The sequence below is a fragment of the Cimex lectularius genome, unplaced genomic scaffold, assembly GCF_000648675.2.
Source record: "Cimex lectularius strain Harlan isolate CLEC.00 unplaced genomic scaffold, Clec_2.1 scaffold82, whole genome shotgun sequence".
Classification (NCBI taxonomy): Eukaryota; Metazoa; Arthropoda; class Insecta; order Hemiptera; family Cimicidae; genus Cimex; species Cimex lectularius.
This window is the reverse complement of record NW_019392695.1, coordinates 128,101-155,425: the sequence shown is the minus strand read 5'-3', so window position 1 is coordinate 155,425 and position 27,325 is coordinate 128,101. Positions and strand designations below refer to the sequence as shown.

Here is a 27,325-nt window from a genome sequence, read left to right as displayed (position 1 = left end):
TTTCAAATTAACCATTTTTAACAGTTAAGAAATATGTGATTTTGCTGTGGTTAATGTGGCCTGATATCTCCTGACTTTCTTCTGTATTTGCTGGCCTTTAAACCACAAATGTAAAATGGTCAGATGGATTTGACTGTAATATAGTTTAGTTGTATCAATGCGATAATATGACTTTTTAAAATTAATGAAACAAGAAAGAAAGGCATTTAAATCCATTTTCACAAATGGTAAGGAAAGATAGAGCCGTCTGGTTAAAAGAAGATTAATGCAAAATTGCACGTTTGGTTGGATGACATCCTACATTAACTTGGAACGATTCTGTGAGAGAGTTCTGAACACGCTCATTGCTTTTCTTTTTTTTTGTAGTTGGTATGTGCCGTCCAGGGAACGTTTTTATATAGTCAAGGATGCTCCTTAGACACCTACTCTCAATTTGTAAAGTCATTTCAAGGAACACTGAAATCCTTGATTTAGTGGTGGCAACTACTGGAGAGAAACTGGGATCGGCTTGTCACTCCGTTTTGAGCGATGGCGATCTACAAATAGTTGGGAACAAGTCGGCCGTGTGCTAGGGTACCAGGACAGGTTTAAAGGAAAAAGCATTACTGCTAATGGTTACGCCGGCCGGAATGAGCTGAAGAGTGGTACAGGTTTCACTTGGCCAATTGGTTAAATATCAGCCGGCGATCATCAGGGGGTAGGTGTCCTGGGTTTGAATCAGAGCGGCCCATTCTGTCGAATCCGGAGTACTTGGAAAGGCTTTTTGTCAACAGCACTGAAACCACTGGATAGTTGATAATTATTATTTCTGCTGTTGCGAACCCCTAAGAAAAGAGCCACTTTTCTTACCAACCGTGGTTAACTAGGGCGGCGAAAGCCGGGATGGCCCCCTGCCCCTAACCTATTATCGGGAAATGAGCAATAATGAATATGGTAAAGAAAAGGTGGCAGCATCTGTGGACCAGTACATCAGAGAAGCTTTGCGCGTCAAGAGCACACTCGATAGGTGACCCCCTAAAGTTTAAATCTCATAAAACCAACCAACATTCCGTTCGACAGGCAGAGATGGTTGGTAGCCTGAGAATTTTGAAGCGCAACTCTACAACACTACCTGTCCATTAGATAGAACAACTATTGGACCTATTAAATAGCTAATTTAAATATCTAGTTTTATTTCCAACTGTAAACCAAATGATCTGTTAGTTAGGTTTACTTGTTCCGGTGTAATTGTGAGCGATTAAATGTAATTTGTTCTTGTAATTTGTGTGCAATTTATTTGTGTAGTTAAACCTAGAGATCCAATGTGTTAATTAAACAGAATGGGAAATGTGTAATGTTTTTATTTTAATTTGGCATTTTCCTCTGCTTCTCGGGTGGATTTTCAATTTCCACTTCAGGGATTCTTTTCCACCCAAAACGGGAAAAAATCTCTACCTGTGGCAACACAGATGGCAGTACTGTTCTTCCACTCTAGCGTCAGCCAGTTTTACCATTCTTCAAGTAGCCCTCCATCTTTTTGATTTGAGACCATTAATTCTACCAATAATTAAGAAAATAATAAAAACGAATTTTTAAATAATGCCAAGGCCTCATCAACTGCAAATTAAAAGCGCATTTTATTCGCGTATTGCATGTTAATTTGTGCGAACCGATTGTTTACGTTTTTCTTTTGTATTGGCTGAGAGAAAATTGTCGGAATGCCATTCGGCGTCCATCATTCATGACAGCACCATGTCCAATTTGATAGAACACATAATAACATGCCTCCCTCAAGCAGAAGTTATACAATTTCGCTGGACGTGTCGCCTTGTAGAAAAAAACCAACGTCAATTATTCAAAAAATAAACTAAAAAAAAAAATATACAGTAGTCAAAGCTACTAGTAAATTTAAATTTGTCAATTGAAAACCCCAGGCAGTTTTGGAAAGTCCACAAGTATTGTAACAATTAATGGTTCGTCTTTAATATGTGTTATTTCATTTCTTTATAATTTAAAGTTTCAATTTAGCCAAAATAAAAAAATACCCAATTTTCAATGCGTGAAAGATGTTTCGGATTTTCTTTAAAATGCCAAGGTCTCGTCTGATTTAACACGAAATTAAATTAACCCAATTTGTCTGTCGGCTATTAGCATAATTATAAACACAAAAGTAAGGTAATCGCTTTGAAGGGATCGTTAAAGATGTGTGCTGCTGAATTTACAACAATATGAATCACCGAAATATGGGATTCGATGGCTATTAAAGATTTCTTCGAAAACTGTTTTGTACTTCCCAAGTTGTACTTCGAAAACGGGGCAATCCGATTTTCACATGGTCACATTAGTAGCACTACTACGGTCGGCAGTGCTCCCGGAGGATACATATTCTGAGGAGGACCTAGGCTGTAGTCTTGCTGCTGAGGGTTTAGGGGCAGGTGTTAGGTTTAAGTCGACGTGGAAGATGCAGGGAATGTGAGGTAATAGAGAGGTCATTATGAATGTTAAAGTGAGAGACGTAGTAGCTTGGGGAATTCTACTGAGGTCTTGTGATTTGAACGATGGGTTGGGCATTGGATGTCTTCGTCTTATCACACAGTTCTGCTCAGTGTTTGTTACATTCAAGTCTGATTTTGGTACTAGCAATCTTCTTAGTTGTCTTCTGTTCAGTTTAACGTGATCAATGTTGCATTCATTCAATCATATATTCTATTTATGCACCATCAGCTCGATGTGTTTCTGGATATTGGCTGTGGCTAGTCGGGCTCGTACTTAATATTGCGGTAACGTCATAGGTTGACAGGTGATGCTGGAATGGATTGGCAGGTCAGCAGTACAAATATTGTACAGGTATTCTACACCGCCTGCGCGGATGACACCATCCACGATTCACGTAGCATCACACATGCAAGAACACCTTGAGTGGGAAAAACTCTGCCCTTCATACGTATTGAAAAATCAGCCGTATAAATGGTACTGAGGATGGGACTAAGAATGCTCCCTTGAGGGACGCCGGCAAGGATCGGTTTTATCTCCGATTTCAGGATTAGGAAATAAGGAATGCGTCCTTAAGTTAGGCATTTAAATTAATTTGTGGGTGTGATTGTTCCAGCACACTGAAGTTAATTGAGTGCGAATGTTTAGCTTGTAACCTGTATGTTTTGGGGGAAGAAGAGACGTCGGCAACTCACTGAGGACTAAAGAGTGCCATCATTAATTAGTAATTAAAATACTATATGATTGTCATAGTAATCCATAAAAGACTGCAATCGTTGGTTAACAAATACACACAAAAGGGTTTAGTTTTGTTATTGTAAGACTGGAAACAGAATGCAATCGATGACAGAAAGTTTACAAAGGACTTCTGGAACTTTTTCCCATTCCTGAAAGCTCGTCTGAAAGTACTAAAGACATGAAAGGTTTCGGAAACTTTTGGGAAATAAAAACTGATGTTTCTCCCTACTCAGTATCATGAATGTCATTGAACATATGGTACAAGCAAGATGTTCATTTGTTGATTACAAAATTTGAAAATGAAAAACACGCCTATTTTTAGTCGTACGATTCGACATAAATTCAAAATATTTAGGTGTTTTAAGTAGTTCTTTTGTAAACGATTCAATGCTCGAGCGACATATAAAGGGTGCCCCATGAACTGATGAGTTAATGGTAGGCTACGTTAGGCAGGGATAGGTTTAGGTTTTTCTCCAATGATTGATTCAGGAAAATATAGTTTGTCTTCGTTATAACATGAGGTATCGAAAATTTCATTACATGAATGGAAAGAGCATTGAAAACTTTGTGAGATTTATTTGTTCTTTTCGTAACTTAAAAAAAAATTGTTAGAAGATAAACTTTTACGAGCTTCCAAAGTTATTGACTAAAATCTAAATATAGGCAGTTCTGCATTCTAGCCCAACAAACGGGCTTGTTTTGAAAAACACCGACACCCCCGAGGGTTGATATGACCTCTGCTGTTACGAACCCTCGTATAAAAAAATTTTTGCTTGGTTACCCTAACTCTGTACACACGTGTATAACCCCTAACCCTATCCCAAGCTAGCCTAACCTAACTTTCGTTCATACTACTTTACATGTGATTACACCAATCTAAATAGAATTTTACAAACTGTACGAGATCATTTATTTTTTTAAATTGTCACCTTAAGCAAACAAAATATAATATCACTTATAGGATAAACTTATGTTTTTCGAAAGTTCTTGTCTTAAAAGTTTAAGTAAGAATTGCCTGGCGCAAAAAACACTGTCAAATTAAAAATTAACAGGCACTTACAGAAAAGTTGCTCCTACTAATTTCAAAACATGTACTTAATTTTTCAAAGATCAGTTATAATTATTGTAAAATTTTTAAATTCCTAAAAATTTGATTGTTTCGTTACCAATGATTAAAAAATAGGCATTTAGTTTTGAAAGTTAATACTATAACTATTAAAAAATAATTAAAGTTATAAAGCGTAAACAGAAAAGACTGTTTGGTACAACAAAACTGAACCTAATAAAAAAATAAAAAGCTTCTAAAAGTAAAATTAAATGTTCAAAATGTTCACCTCCTGCACCTGCAAGCTTGAAATCGTTTCTAAACAGATTTTTACCTTGAATTGAACTATTTGTCTTACAGTAAATTGGATGGAAAGGATATTGATAAAAAACCTAAGAGAATGAGCGTTTTTTGTAACCACGTTAAGACAAAAAGCTTAAAAAAATTAAATATTCAAAAGGTCCACCTTCTTGAACAATAGCCGTTTTGTTCGTTTTATTTCTGCAATTTTTCTTTTTTATTATGTTCAATTTTTTACCGAAAAGTCTTTTTTACTTTCAAGTTTCAAGATATTAATGATTCTTTTTTTGTGTATGTGATCCTTTTGTAACCGAAAAATCAACCTCTCAGGCTTTAATTAATCGTTAATTTACATTGGTGTTAGTTGACGTTTGAGAAATTAAGTACATGTGTTGAAAGCTCATTAGTAAGGGCGACTTATCTGTAACCGCGATATCTGTTAGTTTTTAAAGAAACAGGACTTTACAAAACTTGTTTAATTTTTATCATTTTTTAATAGGTCTATTTATTAAGTTTCCAAATCTTAATGGTTATTTTGTTAATCTGTTCGAATGAGAAAAATTAAATTTTTAGGAAGTAAAAAATTTTTACACATTAAATACATGCATTTAAAACTCATAAGTAATCATGACCCTTGGTGGTTGCGTTAAAAAAAAAAAAAAAAAAAAAAAAAAAAAAAAAAAAAAAAAAAAACTCGTAAGTAGGGGCAGCTTTTCCGTAAGAGCCATCATATCTGCCAGTATTCACAGAGCTAAGCAAATTTTTATTTAAACTTCAGTCAAGAAGTTTCGAAACTCGTAAAAATTTATCTTGTAATTGATTTTATGTTTTATTTCCTTAAGGTTACAAAAAAAATCAATCTCAAAGGATTTTTTAATGGACTGTCCATTGGGTTGTTCAAATTTAAAGAGGAATTACGGAATGCAAGGGACTTGGTGAAATATAGTGGTGAATGATTGAGGGTGGAGGACCTAAAACTTGAAAAAATTTTTAATACAATTGAGAATATATACTTTGGACCATAGAGATTTTATAGTCAAATTTTGCATTTAAGATTACCTCCCGAATTCTTTTCAAGGGACAAGCTGTATAATAAAATTTAAAAAAATGCATAAAAATATTGCAAAAAATGCATACGGATTCAAATAAATTACTTTTTGTCCGACAAACATGCATCCTAGTGCTTGTATTGAGGCATTTTCCTCAAAATTATTTATACTAGGTTGATTAGGTTGATTTAAAAAAAAAAAAAAAAAAATTAACGAGCCGGCAAAAAGCTAGATAGATCAACCATCTGCGTGCCCATCTCTGCCTTTAATCGTAATTTTAAACAGCCACTGACGCTAAGATTTATTATTTCTTTAAGAGACCTCACACTAAAGAGGCACTAATTAATACAGGCTGTGTAACAATTTAAACAAAAATTGAGAGAAAAATACCTTTCGAGCCTCCACAAGTGAAAATCCAGCTGGACTGACGATTCCGTATTCATGAATGGAGCACGAAAAAGAAAAATCCAAAACGGACAATGAAAAAGGCGTGCTTTTAAAAATTGAGCCGAGCGATGGACTAATACTAATCACTAGAAACGCTAAGAAATAACCCTGGTTGACAACCCCCACTCGAACCTATTTACTCACGTGGTTTGTAATTAAACCAAACTTAACGTTAAGGAGAGTGGGGAGGAGGAAAATGTTTTCCCAGTCGATTGTAAGCTTTTAAAAGATTTTCTGAAATTAAGAAGGCAAATCTCACAACAGGGAGCCAGTAGTGGGTTTTTTTATGTCGGTTATTTTCACTTTTTGGAGTTTGAATCTCAGTTTTGCTTGGTAATGACTCATGTCGGCGTTATTCGAGAAGAAACAATTAAAAGAGCAGTAATTTTTCTACACAATTACATACCAAGTAATGCACCGTTTCAACAATTTTACATCATGAGAAGTCATAACATGTTCCAACAAAAGAGAAGTTTTTACTCAAGATATTCAAACATCCCATTGTATTGACCGTAAAACGTCTGGTCTAAATGGTGCCAGGAAAAAATCAAAGATGGCAATGATTGTCAAACATGGCCTACGCAAAAGGTCAGCTTTAACCACATCTGCAAGGTTAGGTTGATCATTTCGGTTCTTCCCCACTGGATTTGTTATCATACTCATCTTCCCACTGTAGTCGAAGATTATAAATTATTTTGATCAGGCCCGGAGGACCAAAATAATGCATAACATTCGACAAAGTGTATACATTCTTTATTAACGAATTTCAATCGAACCTTCCGACTGCAGTCGATGATTGAAAATTATTTTGATCAGGCCCGGAGGACCAAAATAATGCATAACATTCGACAAAGTGTATACATTCTTTATTAACGAATTTCAATCGAACCTTCCGACTGCAGTCGATGATTGAAAATTATTTTGGTCGGACCCGGAGGACCAAATAATCCGTATCATTTGGCTGAAGTGCAAAGATGTGAATGTTGTCATTAAAGAAATTGCCTACATTCATTATCAACGAATACCATCCGTATCTTCGCCCTACAATCGAATATTATAAATTAACCTGATCCAGCCCGGAGGGCCAAAATAAAGCAAAACCTAAGTGTGAAGACGTGGATATTGTCATCAAAACAACAATAAATTGCATACATTCTTTATCAATGAATATTATCCGCATCTTCCCATTGCAGTTGAAGATAGTAAATTATTTTGATCCGGCCCTGAGGACCAAACTGCTGCAAAATATTCAACGGTAGCGTAAAGATATAGATATAATCCAAACAATGAAGTGCATATATTCATTAAGAACGAATATCATCGGCATCTTTCCACTGCAGTTGATGATTGTAAATGATTTTGATACAGCCCAAGATTATGAATTATTCTGAACTGGCCCGGAGAACGAGTAACATTCTCTTACAATGTGGAAGATGTGGATATTATAAGCAAAACAAACAGTGCATGCGTTGTGTATCAACAATGTCCACATCTTCGTATTGCAGTCTAAAGTTATGCTATATTTTTATCCGGTCCAGAGAACCAAAATAATGCATACATACAAAAAAATAAATGGCATACATTCTTTTTCAATGAATGTCATCCACATTTTCCACTGCAGTCGAAGATTGTACATCATTTTGGTCCTCCGGGCCGATTCAAAATAATTATTTTTAATCCTCGACTGTAGTCTAAAGTTATGCTATATCTTTATCCGGTCCAGAAAACCAAAATAAAGCATACGTACAACAAATAAATGGCATACATTCTTTTTCAATGAATATCATCCACATTTTCCACTGCAGTAGAAGATTGTACATCATTTTGGTCCTCCGGGCCCATTCAAAATAATTATTTTTAATCTTCGACTGTAGTCTAAAGTTATGCTATATCTTTATCCGGTCCAGAAAACCAAAATAAAGCATACGTACAAAAAATAAATGGCATACATTCTTTTTCAATGAATATCATCCACATTTTCCACTGCAGTCGAAGATTGTACATCATTTTGGTCCTCCGGGCCGATTCAAAATAATTATTTTTAATCTTCGACTGTAGGGCGAATATCGACCCGGCCCAGAAGACCCAAACAATGTATATCCATCGATTGACGTATGAAGATGTGGATGAAATTCGAAGGCTAAGTGAAATATCAGCTTCAACCATATTTACCGGGTTAGGTAATGGTTATTCAGATACTTCCCCCCTCGTGGCTACTATTTTTGGGGGCGATTCATGACGCAAACAGAACTTGTGAAAGAGACCTTTCATCATCGCGTCATTATCTTGTTTTGAAAGATTTTAGTTTATCCATATATAATAAATTCTGGATGGTTTGGAAAACAGTCTGCCGGAAGTAAAACCAAGGTTGAAACACAGAATTAGACCAAAAATGATATAATATAAAGTGTATATACACAATGTTTTCAAATAAAATGCATGAGAGTGAAATCTTGTGAATGAAGAAGCGTTGATTCAATAAAGTCATGGGCCATAGTTAACACCCGTTGCACATTATTGAACTGCTCGATACAAATTAATTAAAAAAATGATTCTTGCTCACAAAGTGTTTAATTTTTGGCTTAGGGGGCGTTTTGTTTCGAGAGCTCAATCCATAATTTTGGCGTAGATCTGCAAGTTTACATGTACTTTTTCGATGGGTTCGCCTTATAAAACCAAGCTTCATAATATGCTAACCTCAATACCATCCAAAATCATGATTTATCAAATTTAACATAAGCTTCCTCTGTGTCTCTTGCACTGAATATTCTACCGACGTCCAACCCTATCCAATAAATATATTCAAACTAAACATATTCAGCTTACAAGAATGATCTCACACCCAATCATGTACTAATAACTAACCTACTTTTGGGCCTCTCGGGTACTCGATATTCTACTGAGGTTCAACCCACATTCCCGCTAATAAATACATTCATACAAAATATCTTTTCAAACAGTATATACAGTTTAAAAAATGATATCGCGCCCAATCATCTTTGTTTAGATGTAAATTTTCCTATTTTAAAATGGCAGGAATTTAGTTTTTTAAAGGAATTCTTCTTGTCAGAGCAAAGAAATGGCCACTCTATGGAAAGTAATGTAAAAATGACTGAATAAATTACATATAAGCTTGTTTATCACACATAAGTACTTATTGTCAATGCAAAAATAAATGTTTTCCAAACACTTTTGTCCAACAACAGAAAAATAGACACTATTTGTCCACGATTTAATTAACATTGATCCTGATACAGCCAGTCTGAAGCAGTAAATAAGGGGAAAATTCGATCAAGGAAGATAAGACTTTACTTCAAATAAATTGACTATTTTGTGAACAGAGAAATTATTTAATAATTAGGAACTCGGATTCGTTTAACACACCTGGTGAAGAATTCCAATGGGTTGTCCCATTAATTTATCAGAGAAAGGCGTCGGACTTTTTGTATTCAAAGTATTTACATTATTTACAAATAATTAAGGTTTTTAGTTGAGATGAAAAAAAGCGTTACATTATTTACAAAGCGAAATATTTTATAGGCCAAGGCCTGGTAAACATAAATTCTCAGCAAGGGAGCATATAAGTTTCAATTTTTATAAAGAAATCTCGAGGCTACACAATGGACACAATATCTTTCTGTTACCATTTCTTATTGTTGCAAAGTAGATTTTTTTTTAAGTACAACAGTTCTTAATGCGGTACGGGATAGGCAGATTTTACGTAGCAGGCATAGGGACGTAATATCAAAAACGAAAAATACGTCGTTTAAAAAAAATTGCCTTTGGTCAAACTGTAAAAGCGTGAGATCGCAATTCGTCATTATCACCGAATAACATCCACATCTTCCCAATGTTGTCGAAGATCAAGCCCGGAGGACCAAAATAATGTATAACATTCTAATGAAGTCCAAACAAGTGGATATTACAATCAAAACAAAAAGTGCATACGTTATGTATCAACACTATCCACATCTTCGCAATGCAGTTGGAAGTTATACATTATTTTGGTCTTCCGGTCCGGACCAAAATTATACTATTCGACTACAGTGCGAAAATGTGGAGATTAGCGGAACACGTTCGTTTCTAAACAATCATGCACGTTGCACTTTCATATGACTGCTAGTGGTTACACTTTATTTTGGTCCTCTGGGCCGGACCAAAATTATGTATAAACTTCGACTGCAGTGCAAAGATATGGTTATTGTCATCAAAACAATAAAATGGTTGCATTATTTATCAACGATATTGTACAATCTTTGACCGCAGTGCGAAGATGGATATTGTGCTACCGAATGTATGCACTTCATTCTTTCTGATCAAAATAATTATATTGATTATTTCCTCAACCAAACGAGACTTTTTTGTTGGAAAATCTATTAACCTACATTGTCATGACTATTTTTCAATACAAATCTCATGAAGAGAATCATCCTTCTTTGTTTGAGAACACGAAATTTTCTAAATTTAAACTACCCGTACAGATCTTAAAATCGCATGCAAAACTTGTTCTTTTCAAGTCTCCAATACAATTAAAACGGTAATAAACAGATCAAAAAGTTTTAGAAGAAATTCGTTAAAAATGCTTCGCCTTATGCATTTTCAAAATGGAGATTTTGCGCTTTGCAAGAGATAAAAACAAACTATACATTCAGATACAAAGGGATAGAATGAGGGGGTCAAAATTCAAATATTCGAGCGGGACGGGGGACAGATCTCTGCCTCAACAGATCCGAAAAGTTAGATTCGGTCGACACTATTTTCAGGGATCGTGTTTGTTTTGAAATCGACCGCCAAGGCGAAACCGCAGCCCTGCCCCTGTCGCCAAGACGGACAGATTGACCTGTACACCCAGACCTGGAATAACTTTATCAACCTCCATAGGCTTTATCACCTCCAAAGTGAAAAATTACACTTGCACGGCTTAATTAAGGAACGGGACTTAAATAATAAAGCACACCAATTTAATGGGGTTGTATGGTGAGAAGGAGTCTTTTCAAGGCCTTCTTGATCTAAGGTTTGACTCTCTGCCGTCTTGATTATTGATTTGCTTCTTTCTTTTTCTAAAAGTCGATTTCGAGGTTGATCTTGTACAATCAGCTCCGTATATCTTACGGCATTCAAGGCTTTTGGTACGAGGGATTGATATAAATGGCACTCGTTGGACAACAAGGCGAATCGAGAGAAAAAGAGAAAAAAATCTTTAACAACGCCGTGCTTTAGTTGTTACTTTACTTGTTGAAACGTTTATTATGCGGAGAAAAGCAACATACTAGCCTATTTCTTCTCCTTATAAATTATTACTATTGATTATGCTTCATGCGATCCAACTTGTATCTGGATACAAGTGGAATCTGACACACTTGCAAGTTCATGCCAGTCACGTCAGGTTTTTGTTTACAAATTAAAGAGAATTCCTTGTTTATAAACAAAACTATATCTTTAAAAAAATCATGAATAAAAAAGAAAACATTCTTTTCTTTAATAATTTTAAAAAATATAAGATTCGTATTATTACGTAGAAGTCATATCTGCTCGTGACATTAGCCTTTTTTGGATAATCTTGAAGGATTATCTACACCTATCTTAAGGCAGTCTTGGGCCTTCTTTTCTAAGGATTATTACTAAATCTTATGTCTATGTAGTGTTCCATGGAGACGAGGCCTTTCACAGGCCTTCTTGATCTAAAGTTAGACTCTACGCCTTCTTGATCTATATCGTCTCAGAGGATAAAAGGTAAAAAGTAGCACAGAATATTGCAAAGAAATTCGTTTGCCTAGCTAATATCATGGTGAGATGGCCAGATTGGGAAATAAAAAGTTCTGATTTCTTTCTCAATAATAAATAAGTTTGGTGTTTAATAATCAAATAGTTTAAATTAGATCTTTTTGAACAGTTGAATTTAAGTGATAACCTTTTTTTCTCGGTTGAATAATTGTTCATGCAAAGATAAAGATGCATAAATGCAAAAGATAATAAATGGATAAAATGCATTTCCTTAATTGGAAAATGCCTAGCGTTATTTCGTTTAGAAAACAATGAATTTTTGAATGAAAGGCTTGAAAAAAATTAACGACATGGTTAACACCAAATATTAGCACTTTTTTCGTGCATTTTAGAAATATGTTTTAAGATAAATTACTAATTAATAATTAAAGGGCGACCGTACAGCCTATTTGGGAAAATCACTGCATTCAAACGTGTTTTTTTCTGAAACTATTCCAAATGACCGTTTGATTAATTTTTTAAATTTTATTCCTTATTCGTCAGTGATGTTTACTCTTCAGTTTCATTTCAAAAAATAAAAATTAACAGTCAGAATTTTCGAAGAGGGGTAGCTGAAAGAGCAAAAACCCAACTTTTCAGAACGCATTTTGTGACGTCACTTTCAATGTTATGATTCAGGAGGGGGGTTAATCTTTAATATACAAATATAAATATTATTTTTAAAATATTGTGATTATTATATCCATTTGTGCTTCTTTAATAATTATTTTGGTCCTCCGGGCCGGATGAAACATCTTCGAATTCAGTGCGAAACAGCTGATGATATTTGTAGAAATATTTATTCCTTATTCGTCAGTGATGTTTACTCTTCAATTTCATTTCAAAAATAAAAATGAACAGTCAGAAGTTTCGAAGAGGGGCCAAATAAGACCCTTTTCAGATAGAATTTCCAGAGCGTGCAGAACGGTAATATATACATTCTTGTATTGCTGAAAGAAGTTATACTTTATTTTGGTCCCCAGGGCTGGATCAAAATATTCTATAATTTGGGGTTGTAACGTTTAATATAAATATGTGTTATTTAACTATATATTGTGTGAGTGTAATACTAATATAAAAATATAAATAATTGGGCCAAAAATTAATTGTAATATGTACAGGTCTGAAATGTGAGCACTCGGCAACTGGTCCTAACTTTTGGGATACGGTCTCCTCTTAAATTGTAGATAATTTTTTAAAAAGATTTTTAAGCTTTTAAATAGACGGCGCATGCACATATACGTACCGAGAGACGCCGCCGCATACGTTGACCCTCGCCGATAAACCGCCTGTATCCTAAAGACCGGAAGAACCGGAGTCCAACAAGTCCGATCTCAATACAATATAAAATTTCTACTAGATTCAAAAAGAAAACTAATCCGTTTTGGATTTCCTTCCATTCCAAAGAAATAGAAACGTCAAGACGCTCCTTCTCCAGGCAAAGTAGGAAGAGTGAAGAACGTTGTCTTCGAAAAGCTGAAAAAATGGTACCACTTGAAAAGCGGCGCGGATGGTGACAGAAGTAAATTTGTAAACTTGGCCGGCCCTTAGAGCAATCCTCAATTGGTTAACATCCTCATTCGACGTATGCGTTTTGAAACCGTTTATTTGCATGTTTTAACGAAGAACGAGACAACGAAAGAAATATGAGAGGGGGTTCTTGAAACAAGAAATGTCACAAATCTCGGCGCACATTATGACCTAGAAACCTCCATTCTGTCTCCTTCCTCCAGCCAGATGAGTATATTCACTCATCCACTCGTTCTTCGTGGTAAATTTTAGAATGTTGTTTGAACTTATTCGATCGACTGTGTTAGGAAAGGCAATGAGATCCCGGACATAACAACATAGAGCGCCTTTGATAATACTATTTTATTAATTTATGGCAGGATTATGGCAAACTCTAATAACAAGAGCATATGAAATCATAGAACAATTTTCATTCTAGGAAGTCCTAGAATTTTGATTCAAAGTTTCAGTAGTAATAATCATGCAAAGAAATCCACTCAAATTATGCTAATCGTGTTAAAGTGTTCAAGTTTGTGAATTCATATTTCATAAACTGTTATTTGTTACCCTTCCAGTTGCCCATCAGGACTGACAGGATAGAAGCACATTAGGGGGGGGAGGGAACACCACAAGCCCTTAAAGAAACTTCTGCCTTGGCATCTGTGTTTTTCTCCAAGAAGATTTTTTTCTTTTGGTAAATCAAAGCTTTTCCTTTGAGCGTTGTTATTAGTAAAGGAATCGTTACAGAAAGAATGCCTCGAAAACTCAAAAACACCTTAGTAGGAACACCTGACGTGATGGAAGAGCTGGGGATGAGAGGTGTTGGACTAGAGGGTTGGGATGAAGGTCCAAGGTTTTATGGAATCTGTACCGACTTTTAGCGGTTTCGAGGACAAATGGGATTTGCAGGTCTGTCTGGATAAGATTGGTTTCGAAATAGGGAGCTTGAGCTTCTCTGAACGTTGGAACGCTTGGTTGAAACCAATTAGGCTTTATAGTGAGCTGTGATAGAGCAAAAGGTGGAGATTGGTTTCGTCAAGTCTGGTCATCCATTTCTTGAACAGTTCTTCCAAATAGTAGAGATGATCGAGAAAGCCACTGAAGGGTCTGGATTGGCTGAAAGGATGACTCTCCGTACGTTAGGAGTACTGAAAGATGTTGGGTTAGAGGATTAGAATGAGGGTCCAAGGTTTTATGAAACCTGTACCAACTTTTAGCGGTATCGAGGACAAATGGGATTTGATTTGACTTGAGATTGGTTGTTGTAGTGAGATATAATAGGGTAAAGGGTGGAGTTTGGTTTCGTCCTGTCTAACCATGGTGAATCATCTTGAACCTTTTTTCAAACAGCAGAGACGGCCCAGGAGGTTTCTGATGGCTAATACTGGGCTCTGCTGAAATTATGGGGGAACGGCGTAAGAGAAATACTGTATCGGAATTGTAATTTGTCAGCGGTGTAGTGTATTATTTAAGGTACATTTTAATAAAAAATCCATTTGAAGGGTGAAGGTTATTGCTGACATTTCGTCCAGTTTGATCCTCAATTCTCTTGACCCATTTCAAGATAGATGGTCCTGAAGGTTTCTGAAGGCCAATGAGTCTGCTGTAAGTATGCCTAAACAGCACATGAGACTCCCAGATTGGTTGTTGTAGTGAGGTAAATAGGGTAAAGGGTGGAGTTTGGTTTCGTCCAGTCTAACCATGCTGAATCATCTTGAACCATTCTTTCAAACAGAAGAGACGGTCCGGGAGGTTTCTGAAGGTTACTACTGCTTATGTCTGATGAAATTAGGGAGGAACGGCCCGTACGAAAAATACCGTATCGTGATTGATAGGATTGTCTCCAGCATATTACTAACTACTAGTAAGGTATAATTTCAATCCAAATCCATTTGAAAGGTGTTGTGCTGGAGTGCGAAGGTTATTTGCTGGAATTTCGTTGAGTCTGATCCTCCATTTCTTCGAAACAGAAAAGGTGGTCCTTGAAGTATATATACCTATATTTGTTTCACAAAAAGCACCTAACATCCCCTTCAGAAAAGCGGAAAAAGAGGCCGGCCATTTAGCATGCTGTAATAGTTTTATTACTGATATCATAATTTATGAACAGCACATGTCGGAAAGCTAGATAAATCTCGTAAAAAACAGAGAAACTGTTCTTGAACATCTCTCGTTCTGGTTTAGCACACCGAAACGAGGAATGCATTTGTGTAAAGTTATATTTGTAAGCCGCCGCGCAATTTCCTTTGGCAAGTCTGTCAAAATAATTGGCCAGTTTCACAACAAATGCCAACGGATTTTGAAAAAAAAAGCAATGAAAATACTGTATTATCTAGACAAACGAAGGTTCTAGAGCTGCTTAGCTGTAACCTCCAGTAACCTGTGCAGAAAATAACTCTAGGCTTATTTGTAACGTAAGATTCAAAACGTACCTTCCAGATTTTTCGAATGAATAATTTACTCAACCAATTTTTCAACACACTCTGTTCAGGTTTCAGGCCTTTGTTCGCGGAAACGGCCGATAAAAGATAATTGATAAAATTTATTTATTGTATTGTGAATAGCTACCCTTGCTTTTGTTCTTCCTACGCCTTGATTTTCCCATTTCGATAGAGGAGAAAAACCGAGATATTCGGCCGAGCAGCGAGAGCGAAATAAGACTGCTAAATCGGGAAAGCGCACGACGCCAACTAAAACCCCTCGCCTGTCCTTTGTCCCTATTCCGTTTGTTTTTATTTTTAAAACAATATGCAGTGTTAATTTTTCTTAAAGTGGCGATTTTGGCGTGGAGGAGACATCGAAAAACAATTCTCAATTCAAATTGTCAAATTCATCGTAGTAATAAAGTACAAAAACCAAAAATAATCGGTAAATCGCAATCCGACTATGTTTATCACAAGCAAACATATTTGCAGAAGGATCCAACCTTGAATTCCATGTTTAATGTATACAAACAAAAAGCATTCATCGCAAATGTGCTAACTCTATTTCCCAATTTTGTTTGCATTTGACAGAGGAATTTGATCTTACGTCAGTGCACCTAGATTATTCTAATAGAAAGTCTGCGAAATGACGTTGAATAATCGTCCTATTTAAGGCATTAAAACCATTAAAACCTAATCTAACAAGCAACATTTAATGTCAAACTTGCTTAATGTCAAGAGGAAAACAACAGCTCAGCGCCAATGTCAACTATGTCTAGAGGAGACAAGTTTGTACAGTTTTACTGAATGAACTGCATCAGCTTGGAAAAGGAAAACCTAGGAAAGCCATACTTGAGCCAAGTTGACCTCGATAACATACCCCTGAGAAAAATTCAGTAAACCCTTTTTAACCTCAAATTAACCTAAGTTCAAAGGAGGACAATCCCCACGACTCCATCATACCATTGATTTTGACATTTTTCAGTCAATATTTAAAATCAAATTAACCTATTTAATTTCCAATTACCCTTTTCTTAAATTTCAAAATAAACTTTTTTTAACTTTAAATTAACTTTTTCTTTAAATCATTACATAACTTAAGAGATTAAACTTATTAAATATAAGCATGTAAAGTAAAATTCCTGTATATTTGCGAATTTGTTAATTTGTAATTTTTAAATATGTAAAATATTAGGTCCTTGTAAGACCATATCATAATTATTTACAATTACAATTAAAAATTATCTATCATCAAATACAAAAGGAAATGATTTTTCTCTTATTAATTTTAGGTTGTTTTAAATATATTGTTTTAAATCGTAGGCCTTGGGCTAAAGCTTTTTTCCATCAACTTACCCTTTTTTAGCTTGACCTTATTAAATTCATATGAACCGTTTTTTAACTTTAAATTAACGTTTTTCTTTTAAAATTAAAATTGTTGAACTTCAAATTATCCCTTTGTCCATATTTCAAATAAACCCTTTTTAATTTTAAATTAACTCCTTAGCTTCAAATTAATTTTTCTATGTAAAATTAACCCTTTATAACACCAAATTAATTATAAGTTAATTTCAAATTATATTTTTTACCTTCAAATTAACCCTTGCTAAATTTAATATTAACCTTTTTAAGTTAAAATTGAAACTTAAATTTCAAATTAACACTAATTATAAACTAACCGGTTTTAACTTCAAACTAACTTTTTTACCTTCACATTAACCTTTTGCCTATTTAAAATTAACACTTTTTAATTTCAAATTATCCTTTCTTGGCTTCAAATTAACCCTTTACAATTCCAAATTAATCCTTTTTAACATCAAATGAATACATTCTTTAATTTACAATTAACCCTTCTTTAATTTCGAATTAACCATTTTTAACTTTAAATTAACCTTTTTAACATCAACTTATGCTATTTTAATTTCAAATTCACAGTTTTTTAGTTCCAAATGAACTATTTTCGTTTCAATTTACTACTTTTTAACTTAAAATTAACCTTTTTTAGTTTCAAATTGACCCTTTATTAAAAAAAAAACCTGGGTGAAGGTCTGAAATATGTACTGCAAGTACAGTAAAATTCCTGTATATTTTCGAATTCCTATAAGACCATATGAAAAATACTTAAAATAAAAATGTATATAACATTAAATATAAAAACAAATGATTCTTCTATTAATTCGATATTTTTTAAAATAAAATAATTGTTCAAATTAACAGAAGAATTATTTGTTGTTTGTATTTAATTTTATAACTTTTAATTTTTATTGCAATTAATTTTCGTAAGGTATTTTAGATATAAATTCATTTTATATTGTTTTATTCTAAAATTAAAAGAAAAATCGGTTATTTTTACATTTAATTTTGTGTAATTTTTATTTTGAATTGAAATTGATTGCAATGAATTGCATAATAAAACCATAAGTTTATTAAATTTCAGCTAATTTGAAGTTAAAAATTGTATATAACTTGTAATTTTAATCATAATTAATATTCATATGGCCTTCTAAGAGCCCAATTATTTCATATGTAAAAAAAATTGCAAATATGCGGGAATTTTACTTTGCAAGGTTATATTCTATACCATCTCCCGAGTTTTTTAATGCTTTCAAAATAAATGGCTATTTTGAAGTTAAAACGGGTTAATTTGATGTTAAAAGGATTCAATTTGAATGTAAAAACGAAATTTCCATTCCATTTTTACCATGTTCAGTCTAGTTAACCTTTTTTTCTTCAGTGGTTAAACCATCACATGGCCGTATGAGCAGCATAGAACGATACTATACATACCGTAGAATCGATTCGTCGCAGGGAATTTAAAACTCGAACTCGTTCAGGCAATTTGTCCTCACAACGGATACGCGTAAATAACGTTCAAATCCCTATTGAACTAACCGTCTATTTCACGCAGGTTGTTTCAACAAGTGCCTATTAAAATTCCATTAGAAAAGGAATTCCGTTTTAGCAAAAAGAAAGTCCATATCGGTTCGAAATGAAGGCTGACCCAATCCAGGTTATTGTTATATTTTTACGCTCTAGTTTTTTCATATTCCTTTCTGAAATGAGTCTTAATCTAGAGGACTGTTAGAACAGGCGTGTTCATTTAAGGGAATTAAAATCACGAGGTTTCAAAGAGTCACTTGAGAGATGAGAGCAAATATCGCACGAGTTTAACTCAATAATACGGACTCCGTAATTGATTTGGGCTCGAAATATTGGTAGGTCGAAAAAAACCCGCTTTTTTAGGGGGAGGGGGCGGATTTTCAAGAATATTCTACTACTGTTCTACTATTGTTCCATTCAATAACATATAGGTTTGCATGGTTATCGATACCTGCGTTTACAGCCAGCGGGGACATCCGGACAAACGCAGAGTTGGACGAGAAAGGAACGACCAAGAGAAATCTCGGTTTTTGTACTTCAAACCGTGTATGAAATATCTAAGTGCAGAGACGGAATTTTACCTGTGTTATTTTTCAACGATTCGGTCTGTTTGTGTGGTGCGGCGAACCCAGGTACGGTTCGTGTTCAACGAGGTCCAAATTGTAAAGGCCGCCTGTTCATACATTTCCGTTAACAGGAATCCCTCGAACAACTTTAGGATGAAATAACATCTTTCATTCTAACATGTAAGGTCGAATTGATTAAACGTCCTGCTAATGCATGTCGGGATGTCCGTAATAACTGTGTTAACATTGAACGCTCAAGGGTCCAAGTATCTTGTCCAACTATCTTTAAAACAAAACCGTTTAATGTAGGCGCCTTTGCATTTTATGAACTCGTCTTTTCGAACATAATTCTCGAACAGAATCTGATCCAAAAAGTGAAGGAAGTGAAACATGAAAAAACCGGATAAAGGTGAATCCCCAACGCATTTTTCAATCAACGATTAAAAGTCTTTTCGAGCTGCTTTCGCCTAATCGCGAATCTCTTAACTTTGAAGTTCTACTGGCTTTAACATTTATCTGCGAACGGATTAATTTTATTTATGTGAGAATCATCTAGTCAATACGAAAAAGATAGGTGAGCACGACGGGAATTTTCGATCCACGCCATCTCTCCAAACGTCAAGAGAAAAGTTTCAAAAGGACCTTTTGAAATTTTAACTTGTCCACCGAATTGGAAAACTTTCCGCTGTCGCTGCACAATTGGGTACACTGCCTTCTTCAAACTCATACTTATTCAGTGTCGGAATGAGAGGAGATTGGCGAAAATGACCATGAGGGGGAAAAGAAGTCCTACATTATTCAACAACACGGCTCCTAGTTAACACGAAGTTTCATATATGTAGCTTTCTTCGTCAAATTCACAATTTTTAACTTCAAATTAAACCTTCGTAAAATTAAGATTTAACCATTTCTTTAAAAAATTTAAAAAAAAACTTACGAAATGTATGTATGTAAAGTCAATTTTCTATTTATTCTTATAAGAAAGTATGAAAATTATTTACAAATAAAATGAAAACTTATATAAAATTAAATGTAAAATCAATTAGTTTTTAGTATAAATAGTCTAAAAATTCTATTAGTTTGAGATTTTTTTAAATACTTTAAAATAATCTCGAATTATTACAAGAACCATTTATTTGTTTCATATTTAGTTTATAAAACATAATTGTAATTAATTCGATTAGGTTTAATAGGTGGTCCGATTGAGAAAATAAATTATTTTCAATTAATTAATCTTTAAGTAAGGTATTGATTGAGATAAAAAAGTCAGCGCACGAACGGGATTCGAACCCACGACCTTCGGCTAAATACGCCGCTGCTCTACCACTTGATCTATCGTGACTTTGATCCACCAACTCCGAATTCCGCTCGTGACAGTTTATCTTACTTAATGATTAATTAATTGAAAAGAATTGTAATTAATTTTCATGTGGTATTTTAGATAAGAATCCATTTTATTTATTTAAAAAACCAGAAATTACAAAAGAAGCATCCTTTATTTTTATATTTAATATATAACAATTATTTTTACAAGGCCACATGAAACTTAATTACAATTAAAATTAAAAATGATATGAAATATGATATGATAGAATACAATATACAATGATAAAATAATATATATAAAGGGTTCTGTTTTTAAATTTGTAAAATTGTAAAACATAGAATATTGATTCTAATCTAAAATACCACGAGAAAATTGATTACAACTAAAATTAAAAAGGATATGCAATTAAATATGACAATAAAGGGTTCTGTTTTTTAATTCTGTGAAATTGTACAACATATAAAATGGGTTCTTATCTGAAATACCACATGAAAATTAATTACTATTAAAATTAAAAGCTGTATAAAATTAAATAAAAAAGGATTTTTCTATCTGATAATTTTTTTTAAACATAAAATTTGTTAAGAAAAATATTTTTTTTTAAACTTTTACAGATGATTTAATTTACTAATTCAATTAATGTCATACACAATTAAATATATAAAAAAATAGTTTTTAAACATAAATTAATTGGTCTTTAAAATAAATATTTTTTGAAAATATCGAATTAATAGAACAATCCTTTATTTTTCTATTTAATTCTATTTAATATAATTTTTAATTTTAATTGTAATTAATTTTATATGGTCTTATAAGAGCCCAATTATATTTTACATTTTTAAATAATTCGCAAATACAGGAATTTTTCTTATTATTCTTGTTTAGTTTTTTAATGCTATAAAAAAGGTTTAATTTAAAATAAAAAAAGGCTAATTTGTAGTTAACAAGGGTTAATTTGAAATTTAAAAAAGTTAATTTGAAATTAAAAATCGTTAACATGAAATTTAAAAAAAAATATATTTTTTACTAAAAAATGGTTAACTTAACGGGAAAAGCTATATAATCCTGTTTTCATAACGTAATCGCGAAATTCCAAATTATAGCGTATCCTGAATGACCTAAATAAGCAATCAGCGATACTTTTCAAAGCCGAACAAAGTTATCAAAGATATTGCTAAGATTTCCGTTGATAACCGAAGCTTGGCTCACAATCTGGAACGAATTAAATAATATTATCGGTGAACAGATGCATTTTATATTCAACGATAGCGACACAGATTAGTAATCAAGTTTGGGGTGACTAGCTCGTAAGAACCTAGATGATATAAAAATTGCAAATATAAAAAGAATATCTACAAACTGTACTAAAATCGTCCCTTCGTTCACATCATTATACAGATAGTTCGAAATTTGAACTGGTAAAATTGTACTGGGTGGAATATTTTCATAAGCCACAGGATTTTGTCTCACGAATTGTTTCCGTGTCTTGGCAGGGCAGATGGGTCACTAAGAAGCCCTTTTGTTAAAATTCAACGGACCGATATAAACCCATACCTAATGGAACAATAGCCAAAGATAGAGAGGGGGACAAAACAACAGCCAAGGATAGAGGGCGACAAAAGAAGGAAAAAATGAGAATCCAAGACTTAACAGGATATGCCGACTCAAATATAGGAAATGGCGGAAGATACATAGATCCTGCTTAGAGGAAGAAGCTGCAGCATCCTTAGGTAACTCGTAAGGTTTTTTTTTTAAATTTATTTATTTGTAGCCTATACATACTTGTACATAATACAAATGTGATCACAATGTATATTGTTCACCGCTCGGTCACAGCACTAACACTGATGCCAGCGCTGCACCCGGAGGACGCATGCCATAAGCCAGGCCAGCACTCATTTTAATAGATCAAGGAGATCTCGGGGCCATCGTCGTTTTAGGTGACGTGGTGGATTCCCGGTATGGGAATATGTGGAGAGGGCTCTAGCGGTAGGGTTAGTATGGATCGATAGGTTGGTATGAAATTTTTGGAATCGGAAATGGATCAGTTCGTGGACAAAAGGAACGTTGAGGTCTTTGTGGATAGTGAGGTTAGAGACGTAAAAAGGAGCTTTGACGATTTGTCTGAGGACTTTTGATTGGAAGGACTGGATACGCTGGATATTAGATGGTTTGGCGGAACCCCACAGTTCCACACCGTATGTACAAAGTGGTCGCAATAAAGTCTTGTATAAGGTCAGTTTAGTGCTGATGGTCAACCCGGATTTTGGTCCTAGTAGTCTGCGTAATTGTCCAAGTCTTCTGTTGAGTTGTTGTCTTTTAAGTCTTATGTGGGGATTCCACGTCAGTCTGCTGTCAAGGTATTGTCCTAGGTATTTGATTTGAGTGGAAGTCGGTATCCCTTCATTGTTGATGTATAGTGGAGGGAAAGACTGTTTTTTCAAAGTGAACGTACATTGGATGCACTTTTCTCCGTTTAATCTTGTCCTCCACTTTTTGCACCAACCTTCGATGAGCTCAAGGTGTTCTTGGATATTAGAGGTAGCTTGGGTAGGATTCAAGTTAGAGCGGTATCATCCGCGTAGGTGGTAATGATGGTATTGGTAGGTAGATCAGCAGTATAGATGGTATAAAGGATAGGACCAAGGATACTCCCTTGTGGGACACCGGCTTGTATTGGCCTGATTTCAACTCGTAAGGTTAAAGTTTCCTCACTTTTCTAAAGTTTTATTCACCCTAACCATACCTAACCTAAACCCCGTCCTTCACCCTGACCCTACATAACCTAACCCGTCTCTAACCCTAATGACTCCTCATTAAGACTGGTTCGACACCAAACTCTAGAGATGACAGACATAGTAAAATCGTAGCTAAAGAAACACATAGCTGCAGTTAAACAGGATAATCCCTTCTTTCTCCCTAACCCTACCTAATCTAACCTCTCAAAACCTAAAGACAAATCAGACAACTTGGCAAAAAGCGGGGTTTACCAACTCAATTGTAATGATTGTGATATTAAATATATAGGACAAAGCGGTAGAGAAATAAAAACAAGAGTAAAAGAACACTTGCCTAAATCGAGCCAATTTTCGGAATTTAAGGATCGTCTAAAAGAAACAAAACATAATTTCAATTCAAATCTAAATACAAGAGTGTTACATAGTTTCAACAAAGGGAAAGAATTAGATTGGTTTGAGAAATTTGAAATTAAAAAATGTACAATTGAACATGGTGATAAATGCATTAATAATATAACAGATTCTGATCTACCTCCCATTTTAAATATGTACATATTTCAATTGTTATTATTTTTATAGTAATTTAATAATATTAAGTATCTACTAGTATAATATTTATTTGTGTTATAATTTCCGCGTTTCGCACGTTCAAATTGAGCGCCATTAAAAAAATCAGCTGCTAATTGGAACGTCGCGTTGGCGGAGTTATCAGCGGGTTCACTTTGGCAATTCGTGTCGAGAGACGTGGTTGTAGAACTCCTTCAACCTGATGATGAGCTAAAAGGCTCGAAATCCGGATCGCTGCAAAACATCTTACTGTGAGTAGGAACTATCTTTTTAAAAAGGATTAATCTAACCGCTTCCTTTAACTGGTTCTACCTATCCCAACATAACCTAACCTGTCCCTAACCCCTCATAACTTCTCCATTCAGTATGTTACGACGCAACACTCTACACGTGACAGACATAGTAACATCGTAGTTTAAGGAGCACATTGTTACAGTTTAACAGGGCAAAATTAGAAAAGTGATACCGTTACACCGATCACTGGCATCTGAGAAGCAACCACTCCATGGAGATCTAGAATATCCAGAAAGACCTGGGAAATGGAAATGCAGCAAAGACAATCGTACCTAATATGTACTTGTTAAGATAATATTTGAGAAAAATGAATAAAATAGGAACAGTACAATAAACCAGAAAGCTGCTCACTATCATCACCATGGGCTAGTCTATTTTTTTTAAAATATTGCCCAATCGCTAATACATTACGCCTTAATTTAATGCATGGAAATCAATGAGTTTTGTATGATATGACATTTATAAACTACTTACTATGAATTATATACGAAAGAATGCTTAGAAAACCGTTAACGAGCTCTTCGTGATTATTGGTAAACAAATCAATCGATTTAAGAACTCAGAGGTCTGACCAAATTGAATTATGATTTCTCCGTGGTTTCAACGTCATTGATCATGCTGGGTCAGTCAGACCTTCAATTCTTGGGTCAATTGAAGTGATAGAAATTTTTCACTTACTGCAATAGGGGAAGGTAAATGACGAAATTATTCAGCAAAAAAACAACTTAGTTTCCTTCTCTACAAGTTCCCACGATGATGGCCGCACGAGGGCCGAAACATAGGCTGTTAATAAAATGTTGGAAATGGACCGTGACTTCCTATAATTTGATTTGATTGGGCGACTTGGATTGAAAGAAAAATATGAATTTCACGGTCGATGAAAACTACACCGATAGTAAAGACTGTGTTAACTAGGCAAAACCTTCATTGACCTCTGAGAAGAATTCTCTATTTAATAAAAGAAACTAAATTCTTCATGGAAATCCAGCATGCGAGATCGGCACAACAGATGAAGGTTTAAGTAGTAAGGAGAAATCTCAACGAATCGAAATGGAAAAGGAAAAAAACACCCAACTACATTTACACAAATTAAAAAGATAGCAGTTTTCCGTCCAGTTAACTCTTTTTAACATCATATTAACTTTTGGTTAATTTCATAGTAGCTCTTTTTTCCGGCAAATTAACACTTTTTAACTTCAAATGAAACTTTTTTTAATTTCACATCAAATTAACCCTTTTTAATTAATCCTTTGTAACTTTTAATTAACCTTTTAAACTCCAAATTAACATTTTTAACTTTAAATTAACCCTTTTTAATCTCAAATTAACTTCTTAAAAGGATTTAAAAATTATGAAATGGTATGAAATATAAGCATGTAAAGTAATAATTGCGATTTTTTATTCTTGTCTTTATCGTTAGAATTATTTCAAATCTAAAATAACTGGGGTTCCTAAGACCATGCGCAATTTAATTACAACTGAGAATTAAAAGTTACAAAATTAAATAGGAAAGTAAAGGAGTCTTATTTAAGTTCCAGAATATAAAATATCAATTTTACAGACGCATTATTTTGTATGTAAAAATTAAAAAGTAGAATTAATAGAACCATTTGTTTTATATGTAATTTTATATGACTTTTAATTTTAATCGGAAATAATTTTCATGTCTTATTTTAGATAAGAACCAATCCTACATTTTAAAAAACTTCTCGAATTAAAACAACTTATTTTAAATAACTTTAAATTTTAATAGAACTGAATTTTCATGTGCTATTTTTGATAAACACCCATTTTATTTTTTTAACCCTCAAATTCAAAAGAATGTTTTATTTTTATATAGGAACCCATTTATATTTTTTTAAATTCCCAAATAAAAAAAAGAATTCTTTATTTTTATGTTTAATTATCATAAAAATTAATTGCAATTAAAATTAAATTATATAAAATTTAAACTGATTTATAATTTATGTATAAAGTGGTTGTGATGATAAATCAATTTAAATCATTACTTTGGTTAAAAAGGACCAACTAAAACACATATGGGTTATATGAAATAAAATATAAAAAACTATAAATATAACAAATGGTCCTTCTAATAATTCGAGATTATTTTAAAATATAAAATAATTTCGTTTATAAAATACTTATTTTATATTTAAATCATTACTTTGGTTAAATAGGACCAACTAAAAAACGTATGTGTTATACAAAATTAAATATAAAACCATAACTGTAACAAATGGTTCTTCTAATAATTCCAGATTGTTTTAAAATATAAAATAATTTCGCTTATAAAATACTTTTTTTTTAAATTTCATACTAAGAAGAATCATTTAATTTTATATAATTTCTAACTTTATTTGTTTTAATAAATCATATAAATTTTAATTTTCATGTTCTTATAAGAATTCACAAATAAACGGGAATTTTATTTTACATTCTTATATTTCATACCGTCTCATGGTTTTTTAATACTTAAAATTGAAAAGGGGAACTTAAGAAGGGTTTATTTGATTGAAAAAAGCTATAGTAGCTTTACTCAACAGTAATGAACTTTTTTAACTTGAATTTTCATAAAGTGTTTCTTCTAAAATAAAACATTCAAACAGGATGTTTCTTTCATCGGAAGTCTTGACATTTCTGCATTGTTTTGCATATAAATCCATTGACTTCTTCATCAGGTTCCCACTACGACCTTGTGTAAGTTCGTTAACGCTTCTTAAACAAAGTAATTATAAAAAATGTGCTTTATCTCGTTGAATGTAGATGGTCCCTTTGTGTTTGAATATGTCGGTCTTTTTTAAATCCTCCCTTCAGTTTGTCGTGCACAATCTAACTAACACTAAGCAGTGGAAATTGTGCTAATAAATTGAGTGAGGCGGGTGAGCAATCAAAGCCCCTCCGATATCAAAAGAGCCCTTTCATTGACGACAGTTAACAACCGTTTATTTAATAAATATTTTCCCATATTTATACTTCACTCGTCGCACAAATTCAATGGGCCTGGATGTTTTTATATAGAGGTATTGTCTCAAAATCTGACTAAAATTTGTTTATTTTTTTAAATATCTAAATTGGTGATGATATCGAAAGGAGAATTAGATAATTCGCTTATTCATTCTGAAGCCAGAAGATTCAACTTGTGATATAAAAAAAACTTAAAAAATGATCGTCCTTCTATTCTTTCATCTCACAAATATTTTTACA

General features: G+C 33.6%; 1 protein-coding gene across 10 annotated transcripts in view; it reads right to left on the bottom strand.

The window, feature by feature from the left end:
- LOC106664111 (solute carrier family 41 member 2) overlaps positions 1-27,325 on the bottom strand; it is a 79,091-nt gene that overhangs the window by 14,544 nt on the left and 37,222 nt on the right. The window contains exon 1 of one of the 10 annotated variants that reach the window (XM_014389536.2): positions 15,892-16,009. The exons of 8 other annotated variants lie outside the window; for them this stretch is intronic. In XM_014389536.2, the coding sequence (XP_014245022.1) occupies positions 15,892-15,928 (37 nt within the window). In that variant the 5' untranslated portion in view covers positions 15,929-16,009. Of the gene's footprint in view, positions 1-5,994; positions 6,137-15,891; positions 16,010-27,325 lie in introns of those variants that run through there. One more of the 10 variants, XM_014389539.2, reaches the window with a different exon arrangement.